The sequence below is a fragment of the Lynx canadensis genome, chromosome A1 (assembly GCF_007474595.2).
Source record: "Lynx canadensis isolate LIC74 chromosome A1, mLynCan4.pri.v2, whole genome shotgun sequence".
Taxonomy (NCBI): Eukaryota; Metazoa; Chordata; class Mammalia; order Carnivora; family Felidae; genus Lynx; species Lynx canadensis.
Window position 1 is genome coordinate 157,990,752 of NC_044303.2, and position 24,878 is coordinate 158,015,629.

Here is a 24,878-nt window from a genome sequence, read left to right on the forward strand (position 1 = left end):
AGAAAACTTGGGATTTTAAATTTTATTTCAGTCTTAAACATTCTTTCTTAAAAAAAAGTTTTGGGGATCCTGGGTGGTTCAGTTGATTGAGTGTCCTACTTTGGCTCAGGTCATGATCTGACGGTTCATGAATTTGAGCCCCGAGTCCGGCTCTGTGCTGACAGTTCAGAGCCTGGAGCCTTCTTCAGATTCTGTGTCTCCCTCTCTCTCTGCCCCTCCCCTACTCGTGCTCAAAATAAATAAACATTAAAAAAAGGTTTTTTTAAGTCTAAAACTAACAGAAATTAAATACTACAAAAGGAAAGTTACTTTAGGCCTTGATATTTTCAAAGAACATGTTTATCTTTTAACTAGAAAATTGATGCTTTTTTTCTCCTTTAATTGTTCAGCTTTATCTTACTGCTGGTTGGTATAAAAGCCCTGGATTGTGTTCATTCAGCATATTTTATACAGTGTTTCTATATTTATACAGTTTATATACTATGTTGAAAAATGTGACTGTACTGAGGTATAGTGTTACAGTTTCACAGTAGAACAATTTATAATACCGAACAGTAGTTTGAAAAGGTGAGAAACAGAAGTTGTGGTTTTCTTAACTGGAGATATAACAGTTTTCCAAACCAAATTCCAAGCTTGAAATGGGCTGAAAATGCTTTAATGAGTGTTTTGTTGCTAGTTTTGTAACTCTGTTGGAACTATACTATCAATGGAAAATTTCTGTTAAAATTACAAGGTTACTTATCAAATTCTTTCCCCATCTCCTGTCCACTTGGCATTTTTGGTCAATCTTAAATCCCTCCTCTCAACCCAAATATTATAAAATTAAGCAATACTTCTCATTTTCCTTCTCTTTTTCTTCAATAGTTCACTACTTAATATTTTTAAACCTTAGAATTACAAGTGCAATTGTATTACCTGTTTGAATTCTTTGTCAATTGCTGTGTACAGAGCTCTCCAGCATGTTTAATCATGGAAACCACCCATCGGTGGACACAGGCCACCTAATGGCAAAAGGGCAGGGAAGGGAAGGAGCAAAGAGGGGATGATGCCTGCTAGCAGGTGTGTGATGGCCCGGTAGCAATGCTCGCTATTATGTAGCCTCTTCTCCCTGCTCCTGTGGGAGGTGCATTTGTGCAAATCATAGCTCTAAGCACTGAGCTCAGAATTGGCAATGGTGGGCATTCATTGTTTGTGAATCGTACTGACTTTGGAGAAAGTCACTGGGCTTAGGTGGAACTCTTCCCTTCTTTTCTGAACCTGAAGGTGTTTTGCTTGGACCTGAAGAGGCTGAGTAATCCAATCATTATAAATATTTTAGAGAAGAATATATGCTCCTGAGAGGTAGGAGACTTTAAGGACGTATAGGCGAAAACTCTTGGGCAGAGTGGAGTGGTTTGGCTCATACTTTTTCGAAGTCTTTCTCATTCACACCGGCTGTGGTGTCTTGCACCAAACTAAAAGCTTGACTGCCTGAAAGCAGGGTAGTTTTGTCTTCCTCATCTTTGTATCTTTAATACTTAACACGGTGATTGGCTCATGGTGGCTGCTCAGAAATGGTGTGTGAAGCTGATCTAGACTGAACTGAAGGCTGCTGTGGATTCGTGGTCTTCTAAGGTGGTGGGAGTGGTGACAAGTGCTTCTCCACCCACGTGCCATCTGGTGCTGCCTTGGTGTGGTGGCACAGTAGCTGCAGACCTTAGCAGGCTTTCGCTAGAGAGCCGGTGTAGTCTCCTGAGTTTCAGTGAAGGGTATGGGCTGAGGGGCCTTTAAAAGTTAAAGGAGCTCCAGTTCTCCCAGAAGCAGCACTCTTCCCTGAGGAGGTGGTACCCTGGGGAGACACCTGGGGACTAGGTCATTCCCATCTTCCAGAAGGTCTGAAATGCTCCCCTTGACTCCATAAAAGATGCCCTCACCATATTTGCTGTATGTAACACATGGACTGCTTAAGCCGAGGGATAGTTCACTTTCTACAGTTTCTTGTTTCTGATAAGAGGAAGCCTGGCCAGGACCTGCTCTTTGAGTGTGTCCAAGACGGGCAATGGCAGTGTTTTCTTGGGAGGCACATGGGTAAGAATGGGTGATGGTATTTCAAGCCAATTGCAAAGGATACATGTTTCATTATAAAAATAGGAAGCAAAATATTTCATGTCAGTGTTTCTGTCTTCAGAAAATATGAACGAAGTAGCAAATAATTGCCAGTCTTAATTTCCTGTCTTCTAATTGTTGGTTTCAAAGTCATTTTTGAACTCTTTGTTTTTCAAATAAAAACTAAAACGTTTCTGGTTAATGCTGGTCATCTCCCCAAAATTTGCTTTCTGACATCAGCTTAGCTGTGCTGAATGCAATACCACTGTCATCAAAAGACAATTGCTAGACTAAGAATTCTGCAAGTTTATGTAACTTAACTTTGTTTCCCCTTTGAACCTTGCAGGTACAACAGTGCCAGCCCACAGGGCTATCCTGGTGGCCCGTTGTGAAGTGATGGCAGCTATGTTTAATGGGAATTACATGGAAGCAAAGAGTGTTCTGATTCCAGTTTATGGAGTTTCCAAAGAGACTTTCTTGTCATTCTTAGAATATCTATACACAGACTCCTGTTGCCCAGGTGAGCAGTATAAATATTGAGTCATATCTCCTAATTCTTTATTTCCTTGTCACTCATTTTGATAAATTGCATTCTGTGAAATTTGTTTTTGTGTAAGACTTATCAGAGTTGACATCATGGCATGTGCTAATCAGGTGGAAGTGGTGTTGGGATAACAGTGAGTTTTCAGTCAGCTCAGGTGGAGGAGCAGTGGTTGGATACCTCTTTCAGGCTTTCAGACTCAGGCATAAGTCCCAGCCAGCACCAATAGTGTGGTGATTCTGTGGGCACCCTAGAAATGGAGGTGTCTGATGGTCCCCAGTGACCACTCTAATTCTATAGATTGGGACAGAGAGCTCCTTGGAGACTGTCCTTCCATAAAGAGAAGAGGGTTAGGTAGTTGCTTTTATGGCTCTAACTTCTGATTGAGGCACTTTCAAGGACTTTGGATATTCTGAGACCCCCCCCCACCCCCTTAGTTATCTGTGGCCCAGAGAATGTGGGTTTTTTTTTAAGGCCTTCTTCTGACTTTTAAAGTCATATTCTCCTTAAGCTAACTTGTCCAAAAACTTTATCTAAGATGTTTAGGATGCCTAGTGGACTATAGGATTTATTTCCCTACTCACTGACTTAAGACTATATTTGTCTAAGAACTAATCATCTTTGGCAGCTGCAGGTTGGAACAGATCTTGTAGGTTTTTTCCAGCTGCAGTGGTGGTGGTGGTGGTGGGGAAGCAGAGGGGAGGGGGTCCTTGGAGAAATTGCAAAATCCTTTCAAAAAGCCTAGAGCCTTGGGATGCAGGAAGCCCCTTTAATTAGTCTTCGTCCTCTGGCCACCAGATGGCTCCCACCACAAACAGGACTAGAGTAAATCTCTGGTGGTTTACTTCATTCAGGAGCCCGTGACCTTGATAACAGAACCTGGCCTAGCGAAGATAAAAAGAAAACACAGGGGCGCCTGGGTGGCGCAGTCGGTTGAGCGTCCGACTTCAGCCAGGTCATGATCTCGCGGTCCGTGAGTTCGAGCCCCGCGTCGGGCTCTGGGCGGATGGCTCGGAGCCTGCAGCCTGTTTCCGATTCTGTGTCTCCCTCTCTCTCTGCCCCTCCCCCGTTCATGCTCTGTCTCTCTCTGTCCCAAAAATAAATAAAAACGTTGAAAAAAAAATTAAAAAAAAAAAAAAAAAGAAAACACACATTTCAGACCATCCCTCTCTTCAGATTTATTGCTTTCATTTTTAGATTTGGGAAGATTTCCCAGTGTGTTATTAAAATCTCTTAAGTTTTAAACAAGTCATGAGCCCTCTAGTGAAAGGTTTAGAAGATAAAAAAAAAGAAAATTCCTTTTTTAAAAAGAAAAAAAAATTTTTTAATGTTTGTTTATTTTTTAGAGAGAACAAGTGGAGGAGGGGCAGAGAGAGAGAGAGAGAGAGAGGGAGACACAGAATCTGAGGCAGACTCCAGGCTCTGAGCTGTCAGGCCAGAACCCGACACGGGAATCCAGCTCACAAACCTTGAGACTATGACCTGAGCCGAAGTCCAGTGTTCACCCGACTGAGCCACCCAGGCGCCCCAGAAAATTCCTTTTTTTAACTGAATTAATTCTGGTCTTGCAGCGAGCTGTACAGTACTTTGGAGCCAGTTATAGTTGCTACTGTCAGTGTTAAAGACTGGCTTAGCATTTTTGCTTGATAAAAAGGAAAGATCAACTCTCATCAGAATGTGTGTTATTGTTTACTTCATTATTTTAGTACTGGCAAATTTGTATATTAAATAAAAACTTGGACCCACATTTAAAATAAGAAAAGTTCGTTTTGGGGCGCCTGGGTGGCTCAGTCGGTTACGTGGCCGACTTCGGCTCAGGTCATGATCTCATGGTCCGTGAGTTCTAGCCCTGCGTCGGGCTTTGTGCTGACCGCCCAGAGCCTGGAGCCTGTTTCACATTCTGTGTCTCCCTCTCTCTCTCTGACCCTCCCCCGTTCATGCTCTGTCTCTCTCTGTCTCAAAAATAAATAAACGTTATAAAAGAAAAAATTTAAAAATAAATAAATAAAAAAAAGAAAAGTTCGTTTCTCAACCATCCTCCCACTAGAGTAATTGAAGCTTCAAATTTTAGGTTTTCTCTTACTAATTACAAAAATGCTCAGAGAAGTGCGAATAACTATAGGACAAAGCACTTTAAAAGTCGGTAAAAGGTGTGGGGAGAAAGTGAGTCAAAATGAACAGTCAAAAAGTCGATCAGATACTAAAATGTTTGCATTGGGAAAGAAAGGTAATCTAAGTTAAGTATTGATCATACACAGTGTTCTTGTTTCCTAGCTACAAAACAATGTGAGGAATTTAAGGAGGGATTAGAAAGAGAATTACCTGAAAAATCACTTAGAAGGAAGAGTTTAAAAAACAACAATAATAACAAGAGGCGCCTAGGTGGCTCAGTTGGTTAAGTGCTGACTTCACCTAGGGTCATGGTCTCATGGTTTGTTTTCCTGAGTTCAAGCCCCATGTCGGGCTCTGTGCTGACAGCTCAGGGCCTGGAGCCTGCTTTGGATTCTGTTTCCCTTTCTCTCTCTGCCTCTCCCCTGCTCGTACTCTGTCTCTGTGTCTCTCTCAAAAATAAAAAAAAAACATTAAAAAATTTTTTTTAATAATTAATTAAAATAGCATAACTTGAGTGATTTCCAGGGGCTAAGGGAAGGGGGAAATGGGGAGTTATTGCTTAATGGGTGTGGAGTTTTGGTTTGGGAAGAACAAGGTTCTAGAGAAGGATGATGATGATGGTTAGATAACAATGTGGATGTACTTCAATGCCACTGAGCCGTACACTTTAAAATGGTTAATGATAAATTTTATGATATGTTTGTTTTACCACAATATAAACAAACAAACCTGGGAGTAAAGGCAAGAGAGGAAAAATTTGCAAGGATTTAGTTTAGCTAGCAGAAGGAATTACACAGTAGCCTGTGAATTGGTTATTAAGGGCAATTGTAGATTCCCCTTCTCTGAAGAATTAAAAAAAAACAAACAAAAACAAAAAACGAAAAAACAATGGGGGCGCCTGGATGGCTCATTCAGTTAAGCTTCTAACTCTTGATTTCGGCTCAGATCATGATCTCACAGTTCTTGAGATAGAGCCCTGTGGGGGCTCTGCGCTGACAGTGTGAAGCCTGTTTGGGATTCTCTCTCTCCCTCTCTCTCTGCCCTTCTCCTGCCTGTGCTCTCTCTCAAAATAAATAAATAAACTTAAAACAAACAAAAAAAACATCGAAAAGATTCACTCTGGAGTGTAAAGGTTTAAATTAATTTTTTTTTTTTTAAACAGTCTAATAGGGGTGCCTGGCTCTCAGTGGGTGGAGAGTGGGACTCTTGATCTCAGTGTTGTGAGTTCAAGCCGTGTTGGGCGTAGAGATTACTTAAAAACAAAATCTTAAAATTAAAAAAATAAATAAATAAAATGGCATAATAGTGTATAATGCAGACTCACTCCCTCAAAGCTTTTCTGTGCATTCTATTGTGCATTGGATGATACGGTCAGCATTTTTTTGTTGGTGGTGGTGGTTTGCCTGTTGTTGTTATTTTGTTTCAGGTCATAAAAGAAATGGCTTTATTGTCCATTTTCTCTTATTTCCCTTCCCACATCAGCTGGCATTTTTCAGGCTATGTGTCTTCTGATCTGTGCTGAGATGTATCAGGTGTCCAGACTGCAGCACATCTGTGAGCTGTTCATCATCACACAGCTGCAGAGCATGCCAAGCAGGGAACTGGCATCCATGAACCTGGATATAGTTGACCTGCTCAAGAAAGCCAAGGTAATTGGCCCTATGCATCTGGTTGTTGGTTTAAAAAAAAAATCTTCTAAAAATTATACTTAAAAAATGTTTCTGCTTATGGAGAGATTTATTAGTGTTTGTCTTAGTCTGGAAGTTTGGTGAAATGAGGGTAAAGTGCCCTCACAGCAGTTTCTGTGGCTAGACAATTTTGAAGCATACGATTTTTGCACAGTCCTTTTCTAAGGAGGTCGAATTTGCTGATAGGAAATGTTTCAACTGAATGGCAGCCTCTATTAGAGTCATTTAAATGTGTTGCTTTACTATGCCATATAGGCATTATAGGAAATGGAATTTACATTGCATTTCCCCCAATCACATCTTAGGGTTCATGAAAGACAAATGATAGAATTGGTCTGTACACACTGATAGAGATAGTTAGGCTAAACTCATTTATTTGTTCATTCATCCATCCTTCCACTTCATGGACATGTTTTGAAGTTCCCAGTTGTTTGTAGGAAGTATTGGTTTACTTCATTAATCTTTGCAAATGCCTTTTGTTGATCTGGCTCGTGGTATCATGAATATATTCAGTAAAAATGTTTCAGTTGACAGTCACTCCAGCACACTGTACTTTCTGGCTTCTTCTAAGCTTAGAGCCATTTTGTTTTTAAGGACTGTATTCCTACACATTCTAGGGAACAGAGTTTACATAGTTAAGCTAATTATGAATAACTGCAGGTACAAAGATCCTACAATGTGATCTATAAATAAACTCAGATCTATAAATAAACTCAGTCTGCCTTTTTGAAATCTCCTTCTGGAACTTGGAGATACTGTTACAGTCAGAAATCTGCTGTTTCCTCATTGCAACTCTTTTATTCCTAGGAGTAAGAAATGTATCCAGACATGTCAACCTACCCTTGGTTATTCTACCATTCTATCCCCTGTTTTATGAGATTTTTAGGGCTTACAGCAGTCATGGGATATAATGGTATATATTGAACTTACAGTGAGCTGAACCTTCTGGTCTCTTTTACAGGAATATATCTGACCCATCTTTGGAGACTATCAGGACTTTGTAAAATATTATCTGGCATACAACATATTGGCTATCCCTATCAGTTTTGATATCCAAAATTAGAAAAATATAATCACTTTGTTTTCAGGTTGCTAAAATGGAGCCACATAATGGGGCCAAGGACAGACTGACAGCTAAACGCTTGCCTCCAGGTTGGGATGAATTCATTTAAGCAACGTATATATTTCTGGGTATAGATGGAATTCATTTAAAGCATCTTACTGTCTCCTTAATGATTTGGGGGTTCATTTCTTTCATAATCAAATCTCAACATTGTATGTAGTTAATTTTAAAAATAAAAACGAATTTACGAAACCGAGTAACCTTTTGCACATGGTTGGAGCTTGGGGCCGAGGCTGTTGGCTGGCCGATGCATGCACAAGTGCTGTATGCTGCGTGAGGGCAAGTCTTGCCAACACCGCAAGGGTCTCTAGCCCAGTGAGTAGACTTCGGTAGTAATTCCTATTGCAAGTAAAAGAGAACAAAACAAAAAGAAAAGAAAAAAACCCCACAACACCGAGTAACTTTGATCTTTGTAATAATCTTTACACTGAGTGTGGGATAAATAGCTACCCTCTAGATTTAGTTTAAAAATTCTCTTTTGTCCTTTTTAGTATTTTCACAACCTCAGTTCATTTCTGGTGTGTCATTTTCATACTATTCTAAGAAGTCTGTGAGACAAAAAACATGCTCATGAGCTTCTCTTTCCTTATCTTGTAGTATCCTGTTAGTTCAAAGAACTTCTTGTATGCTTGCATGGATTTTTTAGGTGCCTCCGTCCCCCAAACACACACAAACACATGCACACATGCACATACGTATATGTTTCCTCACCAGTGTCATTGATGATTGTTTTGTCAGACATTTTTTCCCTGACTGTGTGGTTTTGATTATGTAATTATCTTTACTTATTTCTCTTCAGTTTTAAAAGTGTAAGATACCAGAGGTGCCTGAGTGGCTCAGTCGGTTAAGCGTCTGACTTCAGCTCAGGCCATGATCTCACAGTTTGTGGGTTCGAGCCCCTCATCAGGCGCTGAGCTGACTGCCCAGAGTCTGGAGCCCGATTTGGATTCTGTGTCTCCCTCTCTCTGCCCTTCCCCAACTCACACTGTCTCTCTGTCTCTCAAAAATGAATAAACGTTAAAAAGAATGAAAATAAAAATAAAAGTGTAAGATACCAACTCCTTTGGAATTCTATTCTTTGTTTCTGAAGACTATTCTATTTTCTAGGATTAAGTCTCCATTTACCAGTCTTCCTTTATTCTAGTCTATTCTATTCTGGTCCCTAACTTGGCGATTTACAAATCCAAGGTAATAGGATAATTTTCTTGCTCAGTTGTCTTTGAAGTTCCTAGTTTGAGGCTTTAGTTCACCAACCAGTTCATACTGTTGGTCAAAATTTAGTTAAACTTTGCTTCATTGTTTCTCTAATAGAAGGGGAAACTGTCTTTTAGCAGAATTAGACTTTGAGTAGCTTTCTGAATAAGCAAGGTTTCCGATCACTCTGTTATCCTCTCTGCTAGTTTTGTAGTGTTTATCAGGAAAGCGTCCTTCATACCTTCCATGTGGTGGAGCAGTTTGGTGTTCTGTTACTTGGCCTTCTCTAACCTTTCTGGGTTCGTTACCATGATTCTACCTTCAGGTTAGTATCTGTCCATCAAGTTGGACTCTAAAATACAAAAGAAGCTTCTTTCCCTAAATCAGATTAATTTCTCTGAATTGAAGTAAAGATCTCCTTAGCCCTACTCCCTTTTAAATCCTATCTAGCCAGGGGCGCCTGGGTGGCGCAGTCGGTTAAGCGTCCGACTTCAGCCAGGTCACGATCTCGCGGTCCGTGAGTTCGAGCCCCGCGTCAGGCTCTGGGCTGATGGCTCAGAGCCTGGAGCCTGTTTCCGATTCTGTGTCTCCCTCTCTCTCTGCCCCTCCCCCGTTCACGCTCTGTCTCTCTCTGTCCCAAAAATAAATAAACGTTGAAGGAAATCCTATCTAGCCAAACATTGGTGATTCCTGTGAAGTCCTGTTAACTCTCATCTTAAAGTTTTAAACTCCTTATCTTACTTATGATCTATGCATTAATATTCGGCTGCTTTAGGCCACCAGTTTGGTTTCTGGCCTTTTCCTTGTGAGTTTCTGGGTGTTTTCTCCACCATTATTATTCTTCACAGAACTATTAAATGCTATAGCATTTGATTTATAGTATTTTTATTCTGTTATTTATTTCAGTTTAAACCTAGCACATATTTTTCCAGAAAAGTAGTTCTTACAGTGAAATGCATTCTGTCTCTGGCTAAAAGCCTACAATTGTGACATCTTAAATCTTGGTCAAAAATAAAATTCTGCATTATAACCATGTTTTTATAGCCAGCTATTCATTTCAGTGATCTTCATTCTATTTAAAGTCACAGCCCTGGGGCGCCTGGGTGGCGCAGTCGGTTAAGCGTCCGACTTCAGCCAGGTCACGATCTCGCGGTCCGTGAGTTCGAGCCCCGCGTCAGGCTCTGGGCTGATGGCTTGGAGCCTGGAGCCTGTTTCCAATTCTGTGTCTCCCTCTCTCTCTGCCCCTCCCCCGTTCATGCTCTGTCTCTCTCTGTCCCAAAAATAAATAAACGTTAAAAAAAAAAAATTAAAGTCATAGCCCTTAGGTCATTTTCTGAACCTTTATTTGTGAGTTATCTTCTCAGGGTTAATCATCTGATAGTCTGCTGGCTTCTGTTAAAATAGCTGCACATTCTTATTCTATCTCCTTGAGATCACTCACATTTGCTAAAAGATAAGGTGAATAAAAATTGTTAAAATGTGACATCATAGATGAATTAAAGTGTCTTGCACAAAGTGTCAGAATTTGTGATTTTGTATAATGAAAATCAGAGGGACCTGTGGGTTTACATGTGAAAATATTCCCACGTTATAACTTTTTAGAAGAGCAATACTGGAGTTTCCTCCTTAAGATTTGAGATTATAAATTTTTCTTCAATTTCTCATTACTTATTGCTTATATTTTTGAGCTTCCCTTTTTTTTATTTTTTTTTTATGTTTTTTATTTTATTTTTGAGACAGAGAGAGACAGAGCATGAGCAGGGGAGGGTTAGAGAGAGAGGGAGATACAGAATCTGAAGCAGGCTCCAGGCTCTGAGCTGTTAGCACAGAGCCCGACGCGGGGCTCAAACTCACAGACGGTGAGATCATGACCTGAGCCGAAGTCGGAAGCTCAACCGACTGAGCCACCCAGGCGCCCCTGAGCTTCCCTTTTAAGAGCTATATTTAGCATAAAGGTGGGAACAACCTAAATGCCCATCAATAGATGAGTGAATAAATAAAATGTGGCATGGACATACGGTGGAATATTACTCAGCTTTAAAAAGGTATGAAATTTTAATCCATGCTGCAACATAGATGAACCTTGAGGACATTATTCTAAGTAAAATAAACAGAGAAAGCATAACTACTGTCTAATTCAGTGCTTATGAGGTACCTAGAATAGTCAAATTCATAGAAAATAGAGTAGTGGTTACCAGGGACTAGGGGCAGGGGTAAAAGGGGAGTTACTATTTACTGAGTACAGAGTTTCAGTTTGGGATGGTAAAAACATTCTGGAAACAGATAGTGGTGACGGTTGCAGAGTAACATGAATGCACTTAATGCCTCTGGTTTCCTTAAAGAAGGTTAAAATGGTAAATTTTATGTTACGTATATTTTACTGCAGTAATAACAAACAGAACTATACTCCTGTATCGAAGCTGTCTGCCAGCAAGTTACTGTAATCTGAATTGAGTGGTTAGATGGATCTCACTGGACTGGCACAAAGGTGATGATGTCATAGCTGTGTTGCTCCGAGTTTCCCTTCCATTAGCTGTTGAAACTCAGAGTGAGAAATATGCTGGAAATCCTGCTCACTGTTACAGTATATCCTAGTTTGAAGCAACTGTTCAGATAGAACCTTCTCAGAGACATATGTACACGTTGAAACTCATACTTTAGGTTGATGACATTTCCTTCACAAACTATTTTTTGGTTTGCTCCTCAGGTGCACGGGTTCATATTTGGCCAAGTGTGTACCTTTGCTAACCAGAATCTTATCTCTGCAACCCAGACAGAAGTGCAATTGGTGAAGGCCGTGACCTTAGATTAAAAGCTTAAACCAAATCCTCAGGAACCTCAGCCAGTCTTGTTAACTCCTGGTGCAGGTGCCCCTGCTTCAGACGTTTAGCCGCTCCAGCAACTGGAGCTTGTTGTTCATTTGATTTGGTGTCTTCACTGCTATAACTTTATGGTTACACGTTGGCAATTCCCCCCCTTTCCTTTCTGCTCTCAGAGTAGGCGGAAACATGGACACAGTGAGCTCCCAGTGGGGTTCTCGTCGCAGACTGCGCTCCCCGCCTGGTGTCCGTGCATGGTCCCTGCATGGTTTCACGCTCCATTTCTCTTGCAGTTTCACCACTCCGAGTGCCTCTCAACCTGGCTGCTCCATTTCATCGCCACGAACTACCTCATCTTCAGCCAAAAGCCTGAGTTTCAGGATCTTTCAGGTAGGTTGCTAATTACTGTTTTGAAAAGAAAACTGTTTTTGTTCTTAGATTTGAGACATAACGTGTAGGAATTGTAGCTGTTAAAAAACAAAAAGTTAAAAAAAATAAGTCAGCCTCATATAGTCCTCTAAATATGCGGTGCAGGGGCTCCTGGGTGGCTCAGTTGGTAAAGCGTCTGACTCTTGATCTCAGCTCAGGTCTTGATCACAGGGCGGTGGGTTCAAGCCACATGTTGGGCTCTGCGCTGGGTGTAAGCCTATTTAGAAAAAAAAAACAAAACAAAAACACAGTGTGGTAATTGAGGACTCTCTAACTTAGAATCAGCTGGCTATATAAGTAGCTTGACCTGTGTTACACAAGAAGTTTTCTAATGATTGTTTTTTTTTTTTTTTTTTTTTATGAAATTTATTGACAAATTGGTTTCCATACAACACCCAGTGCTCATCCCAAAAGGTGCCCTCCTCAATACCCATCACCCACCCTCCCCTCCCTCCCACCCCCCATCAATCCTCAGTTTGTTCTCAGTTTTTAACAGTCTCTTATGCTTTGGCTCTCTCCCACTCTAACCTCTTTTTTTTTTTTTTTCCTTCCCCTCCCCCATCGGTTCCTGTTATATGGTTTCACTCTAATGATTGTTTTATAGCTCCATCCATTTTTAAATGCACCTTTTTTCCTGAAGTAGAGAGATAAGGTGACCTCAGGTGGTATTTGGTTGTGATAAACGAGATCTTGGTTTTAATCACCTAAGTCAGAAGCAAAATTTAAATAGTACAGATTTCAAAAATTTTTCTTGTGAAAGAATTGAAACTATCATTTACTGTTTATATCAGTTCTATTGTTCTGATATCTATATTTAAGTATATCTATATAGGAATCCATTATATTACTTGGGAATAACAGGGTTTTTTGTTGATAAATGTTGCAAAACTTACTGAACAGAGAGTATACATAATGTGATCTGTAAGATAAATTATAAACTTTAAAACCAATCACAGTGTGAGTTTCTGAGTACTGCATAAGAAAAAAGAAAATGAGAACAGAACAGTCATCAGAGTAGACAGTTTAGATCCAATGGTTTGCTCATGTTACCTAGAATAGGCTCAAGGAATAATCAAGTTAAAAGGCAAAGGGAATTAAAGATCACCTAGTTAAGTAGTTTCAAACTCTAAACAGGGACGTGTCCTTGAGATGCCTGAAGGTTTCCTGAAGTGGGGGCAGAGACCTGGAAGTAGCTGAGGGAAGAGGGAAGGAAGAAGAGAAGGCTGGAATTTGTACTTCTTGGATGCCCCTGCTTTTATATCTTAGAGTTTTCCATAAAGTTTTACTTGTAAAAGATAATTTGCTGCTAACAGGTTTGAAAATCTCTGGTTTCTTTCAGCTTCTTGCACAGTATAGGAAACTAGGAAACACATAGTCTATTTTTGGCAGCTGTATTCAGTTAGGTGACAAACACTGTATACCTATTGGGAGCCTTCTTACATGTAATTTAACTATTAGTGCAGTGGGGCAACATAATAAATTAAAGCAGAATATAGAGATTTACTAACCATATACTTTGTGCAAAAAAGAAACCCCTTCCATTCATAAAGATAAAGCCTGCTTCTTGCTGTTAGTGGGGACATTCTTATAGTTATTCTTTAAGAAGTTCTTTCAAAATGAAACGAGTGAACATTGTGATTTTAGAACCATCTTCATTATTCTGCCTTAGGTCCCCTTCATTTGTAAAAAAAAAAAAAAAGGATAAGATTATTTTCCACTTACTATCTTGTATAGAAGTATGCCACACAAGGGAGTACTATTAACAACCTTAGGAGAAAGGTGCTCTATAAATCTGTTGGGTTATAAATTTTTATTTTATTTTATCACTTATACAATTGACTGTGAAGTATGTTATGACTGCCTGGCAGAGTGAGAAGCAGGACTCCAGGGTGTGCTTTAAGAAGGCAGGTGAGAAGATGAGGCAATGTCAGTGACTGTCTTATGTTCCTTGGATGGGAGTTAAGGTATCACGAATGTTCTGATTCACTGGTACCTGTTTATGTTTAGGACCTGCTGTGGTGTGTCATTGTAGGCAGTGAAAAAAGCCCCTGGTGGATAAGGGAGAATTTGCTAATCTAACTTAGTAGTCACAAACTGGAAATCTGTGGGTTGAATGTAGCTGAATATAGTCTGCCAAGTGTCTTATTTGGACCACGTGGTATTACTTTTTTTTAGTGGTCATCATGTAAAAATTGTAACAGTTTCCATTTCTGTCTTCTTTTGAAAAGTTGGAAGACCTGGTTACTCTCAGCCCCTCTTCCCACATGGCAGCAACCTGGAACTGAGCAAGTAGCTGCCCTTTTAAAGGACCGTGTCCCCTCCAGAGTATCCTAGTCACCTCTCCTCCTCCCTGTTGCCTTATACTGGACGTACTTCACAGTGTCACTTGAAGTTGGAAGGGTTCTTGTCACCATCAATTTACAGCTCCCTTAAATAATTTCCCATTTTCGGTTTCAGATATTATCAAATTATTATTGGAATTATGTGAACTGTTTTCTCTCGACTAAAAATTCTTCTTTGAGCGTGTTTAGAAATTGAAAGGTGAGGGGCGCCTGGGTGGCTCAGTTGGTTGAGCATCCAACTTTGGCTCAGCTTATGATCTCGCGGTTCATGAGTTCGAGCCCCACATCGGCGTTGGGCTCTGTGCTGACAGCTCAGAGCCTGGACCCTGCTTCAGATTCTGTGTGTGTGTGTGTGTGTGTGTGTGTGTGTGCGCGTGCGTGTGTTTCTCTCTCTGCCCCTCCCCCACTCAACACTGTCTCTCTCTCCTTCAAAAGTAAATAAACATTAAAAAAAAAGAAATTGAAAGGTGAGAATAGACAAGATGTCATGTTAATGCTGGCATTGATGCAACAGAACTTAGTTAAATAGCTTTTAAATGTTAGATACATTTTATATGCTGGACTGTTTTGAAAACAAATAGCACTACACAGGAATATGAGTTACCCTTGGCATTTATGGATTCATTATTCCCACAGTTTAATTTGGCCCAATATTGTGTTACATATTATATACTGCGAAGTTTTTTTTTGTCTTGTTTTGGTTTTTGTTGGCTGCCAGAGCTCACCTGTGATAACTTTTCTATTTTTTTAAATCTTAACCAAGGGAGTAGTCTTAGGTCACCTTTTCTTCCTAATGAAACTACAGCTAACTTCCTTGAGCTGCTAGATTGTTTCTTTATATCTGTGTCCTGCAGCCTGGATCAGGTCCTCATTAATCTGAATTATAATATATGAGGTCAAACAGTAGATGGAGAAGTGGGAACTGACTTAGCAGAAAGAAACCTAAGTACCCACAGAAGGGAGTACTATGAGAAACAAGCTGATTCAGCCAGCAGAATACCAAGAAGCCTTAGAAACCTGAGGGACCAGGTATTTCAGAAAGCAGAATAAGGGTTGGGGCTGAAAGCAGTACTTAGTTGAAAGTTGATGAAGAAGCTTTTGCTGCACTCCATCCCACCCAGGCAGACAACTCCTTCTCCCTCATCATCCTGGAATGGGAGGTTTATTACTGGAGAAATTAAACCAAAAATGTTATAGAAGCACAAACTCCAGGTATAGCTGAGAATGGGTTAAGGAGCTGGACTGAAAACTTAGGGGTCATGTGAAATTGTGCATGTTGTATATTTAGCCTCCAGGCTCCTTCTAGGATTTGTGGCAGCCAGGTGTTTGCCTGGCTCCCATACTCTGGGCATGAAATTGAAGCATCTTTCTCTGGCCTCAGAGAAAAAAAAATATATAGGTGCATTCATTTGGGAATTCTTTCAGTGAACCCAACAAGTATCTGCTCAGTTATTCTACCAGTCAGTAAGTCCTACCCATGACCACAAGATATCCAAGTAACTTTCTAGTGTCTCACTCTTAAATGTAAGGAGATAACCAGGGATCTGCAATTACTTGAGGCAGTGTCCAACATGGAAGACAGAAACCAAAACCAAAATAAAATTAATAAACACACAAGAGAAAGAATTTAGAGGCACAAAAAATAGGGAAAAAACTTTAAAAATTGTAAATTAATATCTTGAAAGAATAAGAGATATAAATCCATATATATATCCATATCCTATAAAGCAGGATAGTTATAAAAAAAAACAATAGTTAATAGAGTTTTAGTTTTGCAAGATGAAAAGAGTTCTGGAGATTGGTTGCACAACAATGTGAATGTGCTTAACTATATACCTAAAAATCGTTAAGATAATAAATTTTATGCTGTGTTTTACCATAAATTTAAAACAATACAGGAACAAGAAATAGTTCTTGGAAATTACAAATATGATAGTAAAAACAAAACAAAAAACCCTAAGTAAATAAAGGAGTTGAAACAACTACATAAGAGTTGAAAAATAAAGATAAGGACATCTCATAAAAAGGAAGACAAACAGCTAAAGAGACAAGAGAGAAAGATTTTTAAAAAACTGGGGGCTCAGTCCAGGAGATGAAGTATCTGAGTAATAGAAGTTAATACAGAATAAAATTGGAGAGAGGAAATTAGCAAAGAAGTAATACACGAAGTTTTCCTAGTACCAGTGGACCCAAGTCTTCAGATTGAAAGGATCTACTAAGTGCTCAGCTTTATGAATGAACAAGGTCCATCACTGGGACATGCAAGAACACTGACTACAAATAGAAAAATCTAAAAGTTTTAAAAGAACACAGATCACTTGCCAAGAACTATGAATCTTAATGGTAACAGAGTTTTCAATAACTTTGGAAACTAGAATGCAGTGGAATTCTGTCTTCGACATCTTGAGGGAAGTTTTCAACCTCGAATTTGGTACCAAACCAAATTACAATTGTGTGTAAAGAGGATAAAGATGTTTCATCACAAGCATGGTCTCAAAAGTACTTCATATGTACCCCCTTTTTCAGGGAGCTAATAAAGGTTGTGCTTCACTAAAACTAGAAAAGAAACTGAGTGAAGGACCTAGAGTCTACAAGTGGAGGGATCCAACACAAAAGAATGAAGCAGGCCTAGAAAGCAAGAGGGTACAGGGCTCTGAGGAAGGGACGTCTCCAGGGCCATGACAAGACCGGCAGCTGCTACCAGAGTAGTTAGATTATCCGGTGACTGTGGTTGGGTGGAGAATGGAATTGAGAGGATGTTAAAGAGTTTGGAAGAATAAGTCAGCTATAAAGAAAACTAATTAAATGAAAAGCAAGTCTGTTGTCATCTCCAAGAAAAATAAGTCTTATTTGGGAGAAAAACAAAAAGAACATAAATACTACTTGATGAAGAAGTGGGCAAGATGTATATTATCGTAAATTATGTAATATAAATCCTGATGACTGATTTGACCAAAATTATGTTAAACAATTTTGGAAGCATTGAGTGAAGGGCCGAGGATACAGAGCAGAGCTTGGATCCCATCTGTTAAATAAGGAATCAATAGTTAATGTCTAAACTTGATCCAAAATAAAATATTTGCAATTAACATTGTTTTTTCTAAAAATTTTAGTGGAAGAACGCAGTTTTGTTGAAAAGCACAGATGGCCATCGAATATGTACTTGAAGCAGCTTGCAGAATACAGGAAGTATATTCACTCCCGGAAGTGTCGTTGCTTAGTAATGTAACCCAGAGCTTTTATATACATACACTTTTTATTATTATTATTATTATTATTATTGTTATTATTATTATTATTATGAAGAATGGGATACCTCTGTGTTCCAGTAAAATTCTGTGACTGAAACCAATATGGGCGTTAAAAAGAATTATCATACAGCTTAATGTGTTTGTTAGTCCTTTGGAAAACAAACAAACCAAACAAACAAACAAACAAAAAACTACTATTGTGATCTTAAAAGGGAACAAAATATACCATAGGCTAAAACTAAGGCGTCACCATCCTAATATATAAAGTTGTTATACAGCTATTTTTTCCCTTTAAGATGCCCTGTTGCTTTAGTGATACTAGTACCCCTCCCAGTTAAGAAATGTTTAAATTAAGAAAAAAATCATGTAGGATTAATTTTAAAATTTCATCATGTCTGATTAATTGCTCTATTAAAATAATGGGCATTTTAAAGACCTGGTATGACTATTTCAATAATGAAAAAATCTAAGGTAGAGCTGATCAGTCTGAAATTTTAAGGAATAGAAATTTGCATGGAATTTTGAAAGTGAAATGCCACATGGATTCAAATCAGTGACAATGTTTAAACCATCATGAAAAAAAATTATTTTTTTATGTGGACAACCCAACTGTGCCACCTTGTCTCTTCTCTGGATTCTGACTGGGCAGGAGATCTAAACAGAGCTGGCTTTAAGGCCATGTAACGTGTGTTAACACAGGGGCCCATGCTTGGTTCAATGCTCTGCCATTGCCATCTTGATATTCTTCATAATATTTAAAGAAAGGCCCTGCATTTTCACTTTGTACTGGGGCCCCCAAATTATGTGTATCTCCTGGCAGGATATGTACTGTATTTCATCGCTCAAACATCATTCTCTCTGAAAGCAAAAAAGAGTCATTGACATCAAGGGAAGAGAAGGAGGCATGCTGGAAGGAAGAAATCACATGGGGTTTCCCATCCTTGGGGAAGTCTCTCCTGCCTCTGCTGCCACCTCCTCAGGCAAGGGAGATGTGCCTTGTGGTGTCTCAGCATTAGGACGCTCATAGCTCTGGTTCCATAACAGGTGAACAAATGCTTTCTTGATCATTGTGAGACCAGGATGTTAATAAAAGTGACTGACCAGTGTGACTTTAATGCATCATTTATAAAGATGTTCATAGGAAGAGATGCTTTCTGGAGAATTTGTAAGCAAAGGCTCAAGAGTTTTTTGTTTAGTAACTTACTAAGCTTAGGATGTCAGCAGCTTGAATTGTTTGAATTCTGAGGACCGCAAGGTTATTTAATGAGGAGTAGCATGAATTTTGACCTTCAAGATAACCCAGTAAGTTAAAAGAAAGGATATAAATCAGAGACTCATTACATGTAGAGAAAATGGTACTAGGATAGAATTATAGTGTCTCTTGTATCAAATGTCAACAGAAATAATTACATTAGAAGCTCACAAGCCGAGCGATGGAAGATCAGATTACTATTTATTGTTAACATCATTTTCATTTGTAATTCAGTATTGGGATATAATTTTCTTTTAATTTCTAAGGACTTTCGAGGACACCTAATTTTTCCAGCTATTCAAAGGTTTAATTAAATGGTTTTATACCATAGTATTAGACAAAGTACTATATAGTTAGTCCTTGGAGGTATATCAGCACTGTTAGAGTAAGACAGTAAAAATGCCCTATATATATTTTTAATTAGATTGTATTGATGAAGGTTACTGGAATGCATTTTATGTTTTTTGTATGTTAATCACTTGGGTTCATCAACTATTGGCAAATCCCACTTGACAAGGATAAGCATTGTAAAGAATAAATACTACAGTAGATTTCTAGAAATTCATCATATTTAAGGTCTTTTAAAACACAATAGTCTTATGTTCTTCCTAAGCGTAGTCTTACCCTGTGTGAATTACAGCACTTAATGTTCTAAATCAGTAACTTTTAATCTAGGAAATTGAAAAAACATTAAGTTCTAAAGCAAAAGAAAGTATTTCTTGAAAATACTTGTAAATCTAACATTTACCTAGACCATAGATACTATTTTAGGTTGTTTGACCTGAGTGGAAGTTAGGTTTGGAAGCTGGTGCTCTGTTAGTGTTGAGCATGTAGTTTTTATTATGAAAGTGCTTTACCACCTGTGTGAGTGACTCAGACACACTGATGTCATGGCTCTTCAGAACTAGTCAGAACAGTAATCAAATTAGTTTTTAAACCTAGACTCTTCAATACCTTTGAATTAACTCAATTTAAAATAACAGGAAATTTAAAAATATCAACTATCTTGGAGAAATGAGTGCTCTTTTTGAATTTTTTTTAAATTGAAAGATTATTTCTAGATGAATGTATGCTTTGTGCACATCTCTGCTTCAGTATATTTACCAATCATTTTAATTAGAGAAGATACTGTGTGGTAGAACTAAGGCCTTTTCTTTATGGGCCAAGTTTTCACCTTATATAACCCTTTGTATACTTCTGACCACTCTCTGTTCATATTATAAGAGAGTAGGCTTGTAAAATAGACGTTTCAGTAACATAACTGAAATTCACCCTGTCCAAGCCAGCATGGTGGCTTCATATTGGACAGTAACAGAAAACTGAAGAATTGGATAAATTTAACTTCTAAGACAGCTGAACTTTTCAATTGTAATTTTAAAAACTACACTACACTGACATAGTTAATTAGAAAAAAAATTTCCTCAAGAGTACTTTATTTTATTTAAAGCATCTGTTTAATTCAATCTTTAATAATTTTGCTAAGAAGGGTATGTGTGTATTTTAATATAGCCTGACCTGGATTTATATGTTTTTAGTTTTAGTATTTAACATTTTGTAACAAATAAACTTTTTTTAAAACAAGTTTAACATAGCGTCCTGCAATTATTTTACCTTGGATGTTGAAATGCTGAAATAAATTTGGGAATACTGCCTGTGTTTCTCACGCATAATTATGTTTCACAGATAATTTCCATTACATAGAAGATACTTAGAATATTGCTGATGTTGCTGATGCCTATGATGAGATAAAGAAATTTATATTTCCCTTTAACAGCTGCTACTGGCATTTCTCTTACCAAAATAACTGCCTTTATTTAGAAAAATGCTTTGATAATTATTTAGCATAGAAGTAAGCCCTGTGGCTTGAGTGTTGGCTGAGGCCAATACTTTTGAGAAATATGAAGCCGTTCTGCATAATATAGGGTTAAGAAATTGGAACTTTCCAACAAAATGAAAAGGCAAGCCACTGAATGGGAGAAAATATTTGCAAATCATTTATCTTATGAGTTAATATCCAAAATATGTAAAGAACTCCTATGTCTTAATAGCAACAAAACAAAATAAAACAATGTGATTGAAAAATGGGCAGAGAATCTAAATAGAGATTTTTTTTTCCAAAGAAGACATAGAGATGGTCAACAGGAACATGATAAGATGCTCAGCATCACTCATCATCAGAGAAATGCAAACAAAACCACAATGAAGTATCACCTCACACCTGTCAGAATGACTATTATCAAAAAGATGAGATAACTAATATTGGTGAGGATGTGGAGAAAAGGTAACCCTCATGTGGTGCTGGTGGGAATGTAGATTGGTGCGGCCACTGTGGAAAACAGTGTAGAGGTTCCTAAAAAAATTAAAAATAGAACTACCATATGATGTTGCAATTCCATATTTGGGTATTTATCTGAAAGAAAAGAAGGAAAATAGCAACTTGAAAAGATATCTGTACCTCCATGTTCACTGCAGCATTATTTACAACAGCCAAGACATGGAAACAACCTAAGTGTCAGTGAATGAATGGATAAAGAAAATAATGTTGTATATACACAGTGGAATATTATTCAGCCATAAAAAGTATGAAATCTTGCCATTTGTGACAATATGGATAGACCTTAAGGGCATTACATTAATCGAAACAAGTCGGACTGAGAAGGACAAATATGACGCGATCTCACTTATATGTTGAATCTTAACAACAGAAGCCACCAAGCTCGTAGATACATATAACAGACTGGTGTTTACCAGAGGGAGGTTGGGGACTGGGGATGGGTGAAATGGGTAAAGGGAAGCCCAAAGATATAAACTTCTAGTTATAACATGTCATCATCAGATGTAATGCACAGTATGGTGGCTAGTTAATACTGTATTCTCTGAAAGTTACTAAGAGAATAGATCTTAAAAGGTCTCATCATAAGAAAAAAAATTACGACTATGTGGTGATGCATGGTAACTAGACTTACTGTGGTGATCATTTCATAATGTATACAAATACTGAATCGTTATTTGTATACCTGACACTAACAGGATGTTACATGTCAGCTATATCTCAATTTAAAAAAGAAAAAGATGGGAATGCAAGCTGGTTCAGCCACTCTGGAAAACGGTATGGAGGTTCCTCAAAAAAACTAAAAATATAACTACCCTATGACCCAGCAGTTGCACTACTAGGCATTTATCCAAGGGATACAGGTGTGATGTTTCGAAGGGACACGTGCACCCCCATGTTGATAGCAGCACTATCAACAATAGCCAAAGTATGGAAAGAGCCCAAATGTCCATTGATGGATGAATGGATAAAGAAGTTGTGGTATATATATATATATATATATATATATATATATATACACACACACACACACACACACACACACACACACACACACACACAATGGAGTATTACTCAGCAATTCAAAAGAATGAAGTCTTGCCATTTGCAACTACGTGGATGGAACTGGAGGGTATTATGCTAAGTGCAATTAGAGAAAGACAAAAATCATAACTTCACTTATATGAGGACTTTAAGAGACAAAACAGATGAACATAAGGGAAGGGAAACAAAAATAATATAAAAACAGGGAGGGGGACAAAACAGAAGAGACTCATAAATATGGAGAACAAACTGAGGGTTACTGGAGGGGTTGTGGGGGAGGATGGGCCAAATGGGTAAGGGGCATTAAGGAATCTCCTGAAATCATTGTTGCACAATATGCTAATTTCGATGTAAATTAAAAAAAAAATGAAAAAGAAAAAGAGTGTGGAACTTTTCAGGGCTGAGGAGGTCAGATAGGAGGAGGAGAAAGATGAGGCAATCATAACATGAAAATGGAGTGTGTGTTATATAATACAGTCCCTCCCCAGGTTACTAAATTGCCAGTGAAGTCTAAACAAATAAAGGCTTCTACAATTCCCTTGGAATTATGGTCCTACCACAAACCTGACCTGGCAACACTCTCTTCCAGAGGACCCGTACTACCTATAGAAGAACTTCCACAGTTTTTACTGCCATCATGGCCTTTCATAACCAGCCCCATTGTCCTGCCTGGACACGTGGAATCCATCCACATCACCTGTGTACTTACACAGCTCATACTCTTCTCATGGCTTGGATTGGGTTGCCATTCCCTATTGTGCAGACTTCTGCAGATCCTGTAAAACCCCACTTACACATCATATCTCTTTTGCTTTCTAGGACTTGAGAATTGCTTCTGCATGTGAGTAAGAAGTAATTGCTTCTACATGTGTCTTTCCATAGCTCTTTACTCATACCTTTTTTATGGCACTTATTGCATTTTAGATATTAATATATTGGTGGCTTAAACTTGGCTAGAACTTAAGAACAAGGACCATGTCTTGATTTATCTTTGTGACCCCTTCCCAAACCCTCCAACAAGCATGGGACTGACATAGACTCTATATAATAAATGGCCCTTGAGAAGGCCAAATTGCTTCTGTTGGAACAATAATCAAAAACTTGTTATTGCAAGTGAGTAGTACCCTCACACTTGAGGCTTTGTTTGTCCAGGAGTAGGCAGAGTCAGCTGGCATGTGGGACTTGGAGTGACCATGGTGGTTGACTCTCTGGGGACTTGATGAACAAAATGGAAGAGAGAGAAGTACTGGACCATTGAGGGGGATGCAGAACATACACACAATGGTCCTGCCCGGGAGTTGCCATTGGAGGTCAGCAGAAAGGGTTTCTGTTGTGAATAACAGAGGGGAAGCAGCTCCCAGTGTTGCGCATGTTTGTATGCGAATGATCCTATAACTGCATGTAAGTGATTTTCCTGGCATGTGAAGCTGTGTTCTCAAACTCTTGGTTGCCCTGCTTAACTGTCAGAGCTTGATGTTCTTAAAGGCTGAGCTTAGCCCCTCATCTATTTCTTCATGCCTGTCTTGTTTTTGTTCCCAAGAATGGGTGTTCTGATATCTTAATTCCTTTTCCTCTAGTAACCACATCACCATTAGAACACTTTTCTTTTAATACTTACAACTTCTGTGATTACAGAGTTGCCATGGTTTAGTCTCTGATGTCCCATGTTCAAGTAGAACATTTCAACGGCCAAGAGTTTTTAAAAAGTTTCTCATTCTTTTTGTTGTTTAGTGTTAACTTTTTCTAATAGGTAATATGTCTGTGGGGCTGAAAGTTCAAAACAACATAGAGTATACTCTGGGAAAAGAGGCCTTGCTCCCATCTCTTTCCCTTTGCCCTATTTCCCACATTCCCCATAGGTAATCATTTACATTAGTTTCTTAGGTGTCATTACAGTGTTTACTTATGTGAATATGAGCAATGAAAATGTACATTCTCATTTTCCTCCTGTGGTAGACAGAATAATGCCCCCCTGCCTCCAAAATATCCACATTCTTATCCCTAGAACCTGAGAATGTTACTTTCCACAGCAAAGGGATTTTGCAGGTAATGATTAAGTTAAAGATCTTGAGATGGAAAGATTACCCTGAATGGGTCCCTTATAACCTCAAGTGCCCTTATGAGAGGGAGGCAGTACAGTAAGAGTTACAACAGGAGGCAAGGTAGAGAGGAAGGATTTGAAGATGAAGGGGTCACGCGCCAAGGAAGAAGGGTAGTCGCTAGAAGCTGAAAAAGGCAAGGAAATGGATTTTCCCCTGAGCCTTCAGAGGGCAACAGCCCTGCTGACAACTTCAGCCCCGTCAGACTGATTTTGAACTTCTGACCTCCAGAACTATAAGAAAATAAATTTGTGTCACTTTAAGCCACTAAGTTTGTGCTCATTTGTTACAGCAGCAGTAGGAAACTAATATACCCTTTTCCTTCATACAAAGGTGTCATGAATTACATCCTTTGTTCTCAAAACCATTTAAGGGGGGGGTTGAGTAGAGTCCAGTACCTTTAACTCAGTAGTTCATTAAACCAGTTGTTCTCAAACTGTAGCAGTTACCAGAATTACCTGAAGGGCTTTTAAAAGCAAAATGCTAGGCCTCAGCCCCAAAGTTCTGACTTTGCTGGTCTTGGTTGGGGCCTGAGAATTTCCATCTGAAACAAGTTCCTAGGTGATG

The 24,878-nt window shown here is 38.8% G+C and overlaps 1 protein-coding gene across 1 annotated transcript in view; it reads left to right on the plus strand.

The window, feature by feature from the left end:
- RHOBTB3 (Rho related BTB domain containing 3) overlaps window positions 1-20,365 on the plus strand; it is a 55,051-nt gene extending 34,686 nt beyond the window's left edge. Inside the window, exons 9-12 of the mRNA XM_030325191.1 lie at window positions 2,432-2,605; window positions 6,221-6,387; window positions 11,856-11,952; window positions 17,447-20,365. Coding sequence (XP_030181051.1) covers window positions 2,432-2,605; window positions 6,221-6,387; window positions 11,856-11,952; window positions 17,447-17,562 — 554 coding nt within the window. The 3' untranslated portion in view covers window positions 17,563-20,365. The remainder of the gene's footprint in view (window positions 1-2,431; window positions 2,606-6,220; window positions 6,388-11,855; window positions 11,953-17,446) is intronic.
- The last annotated feature ends 4,513 nt before the right edge of the window (window positions 20,366-24,878 follow it).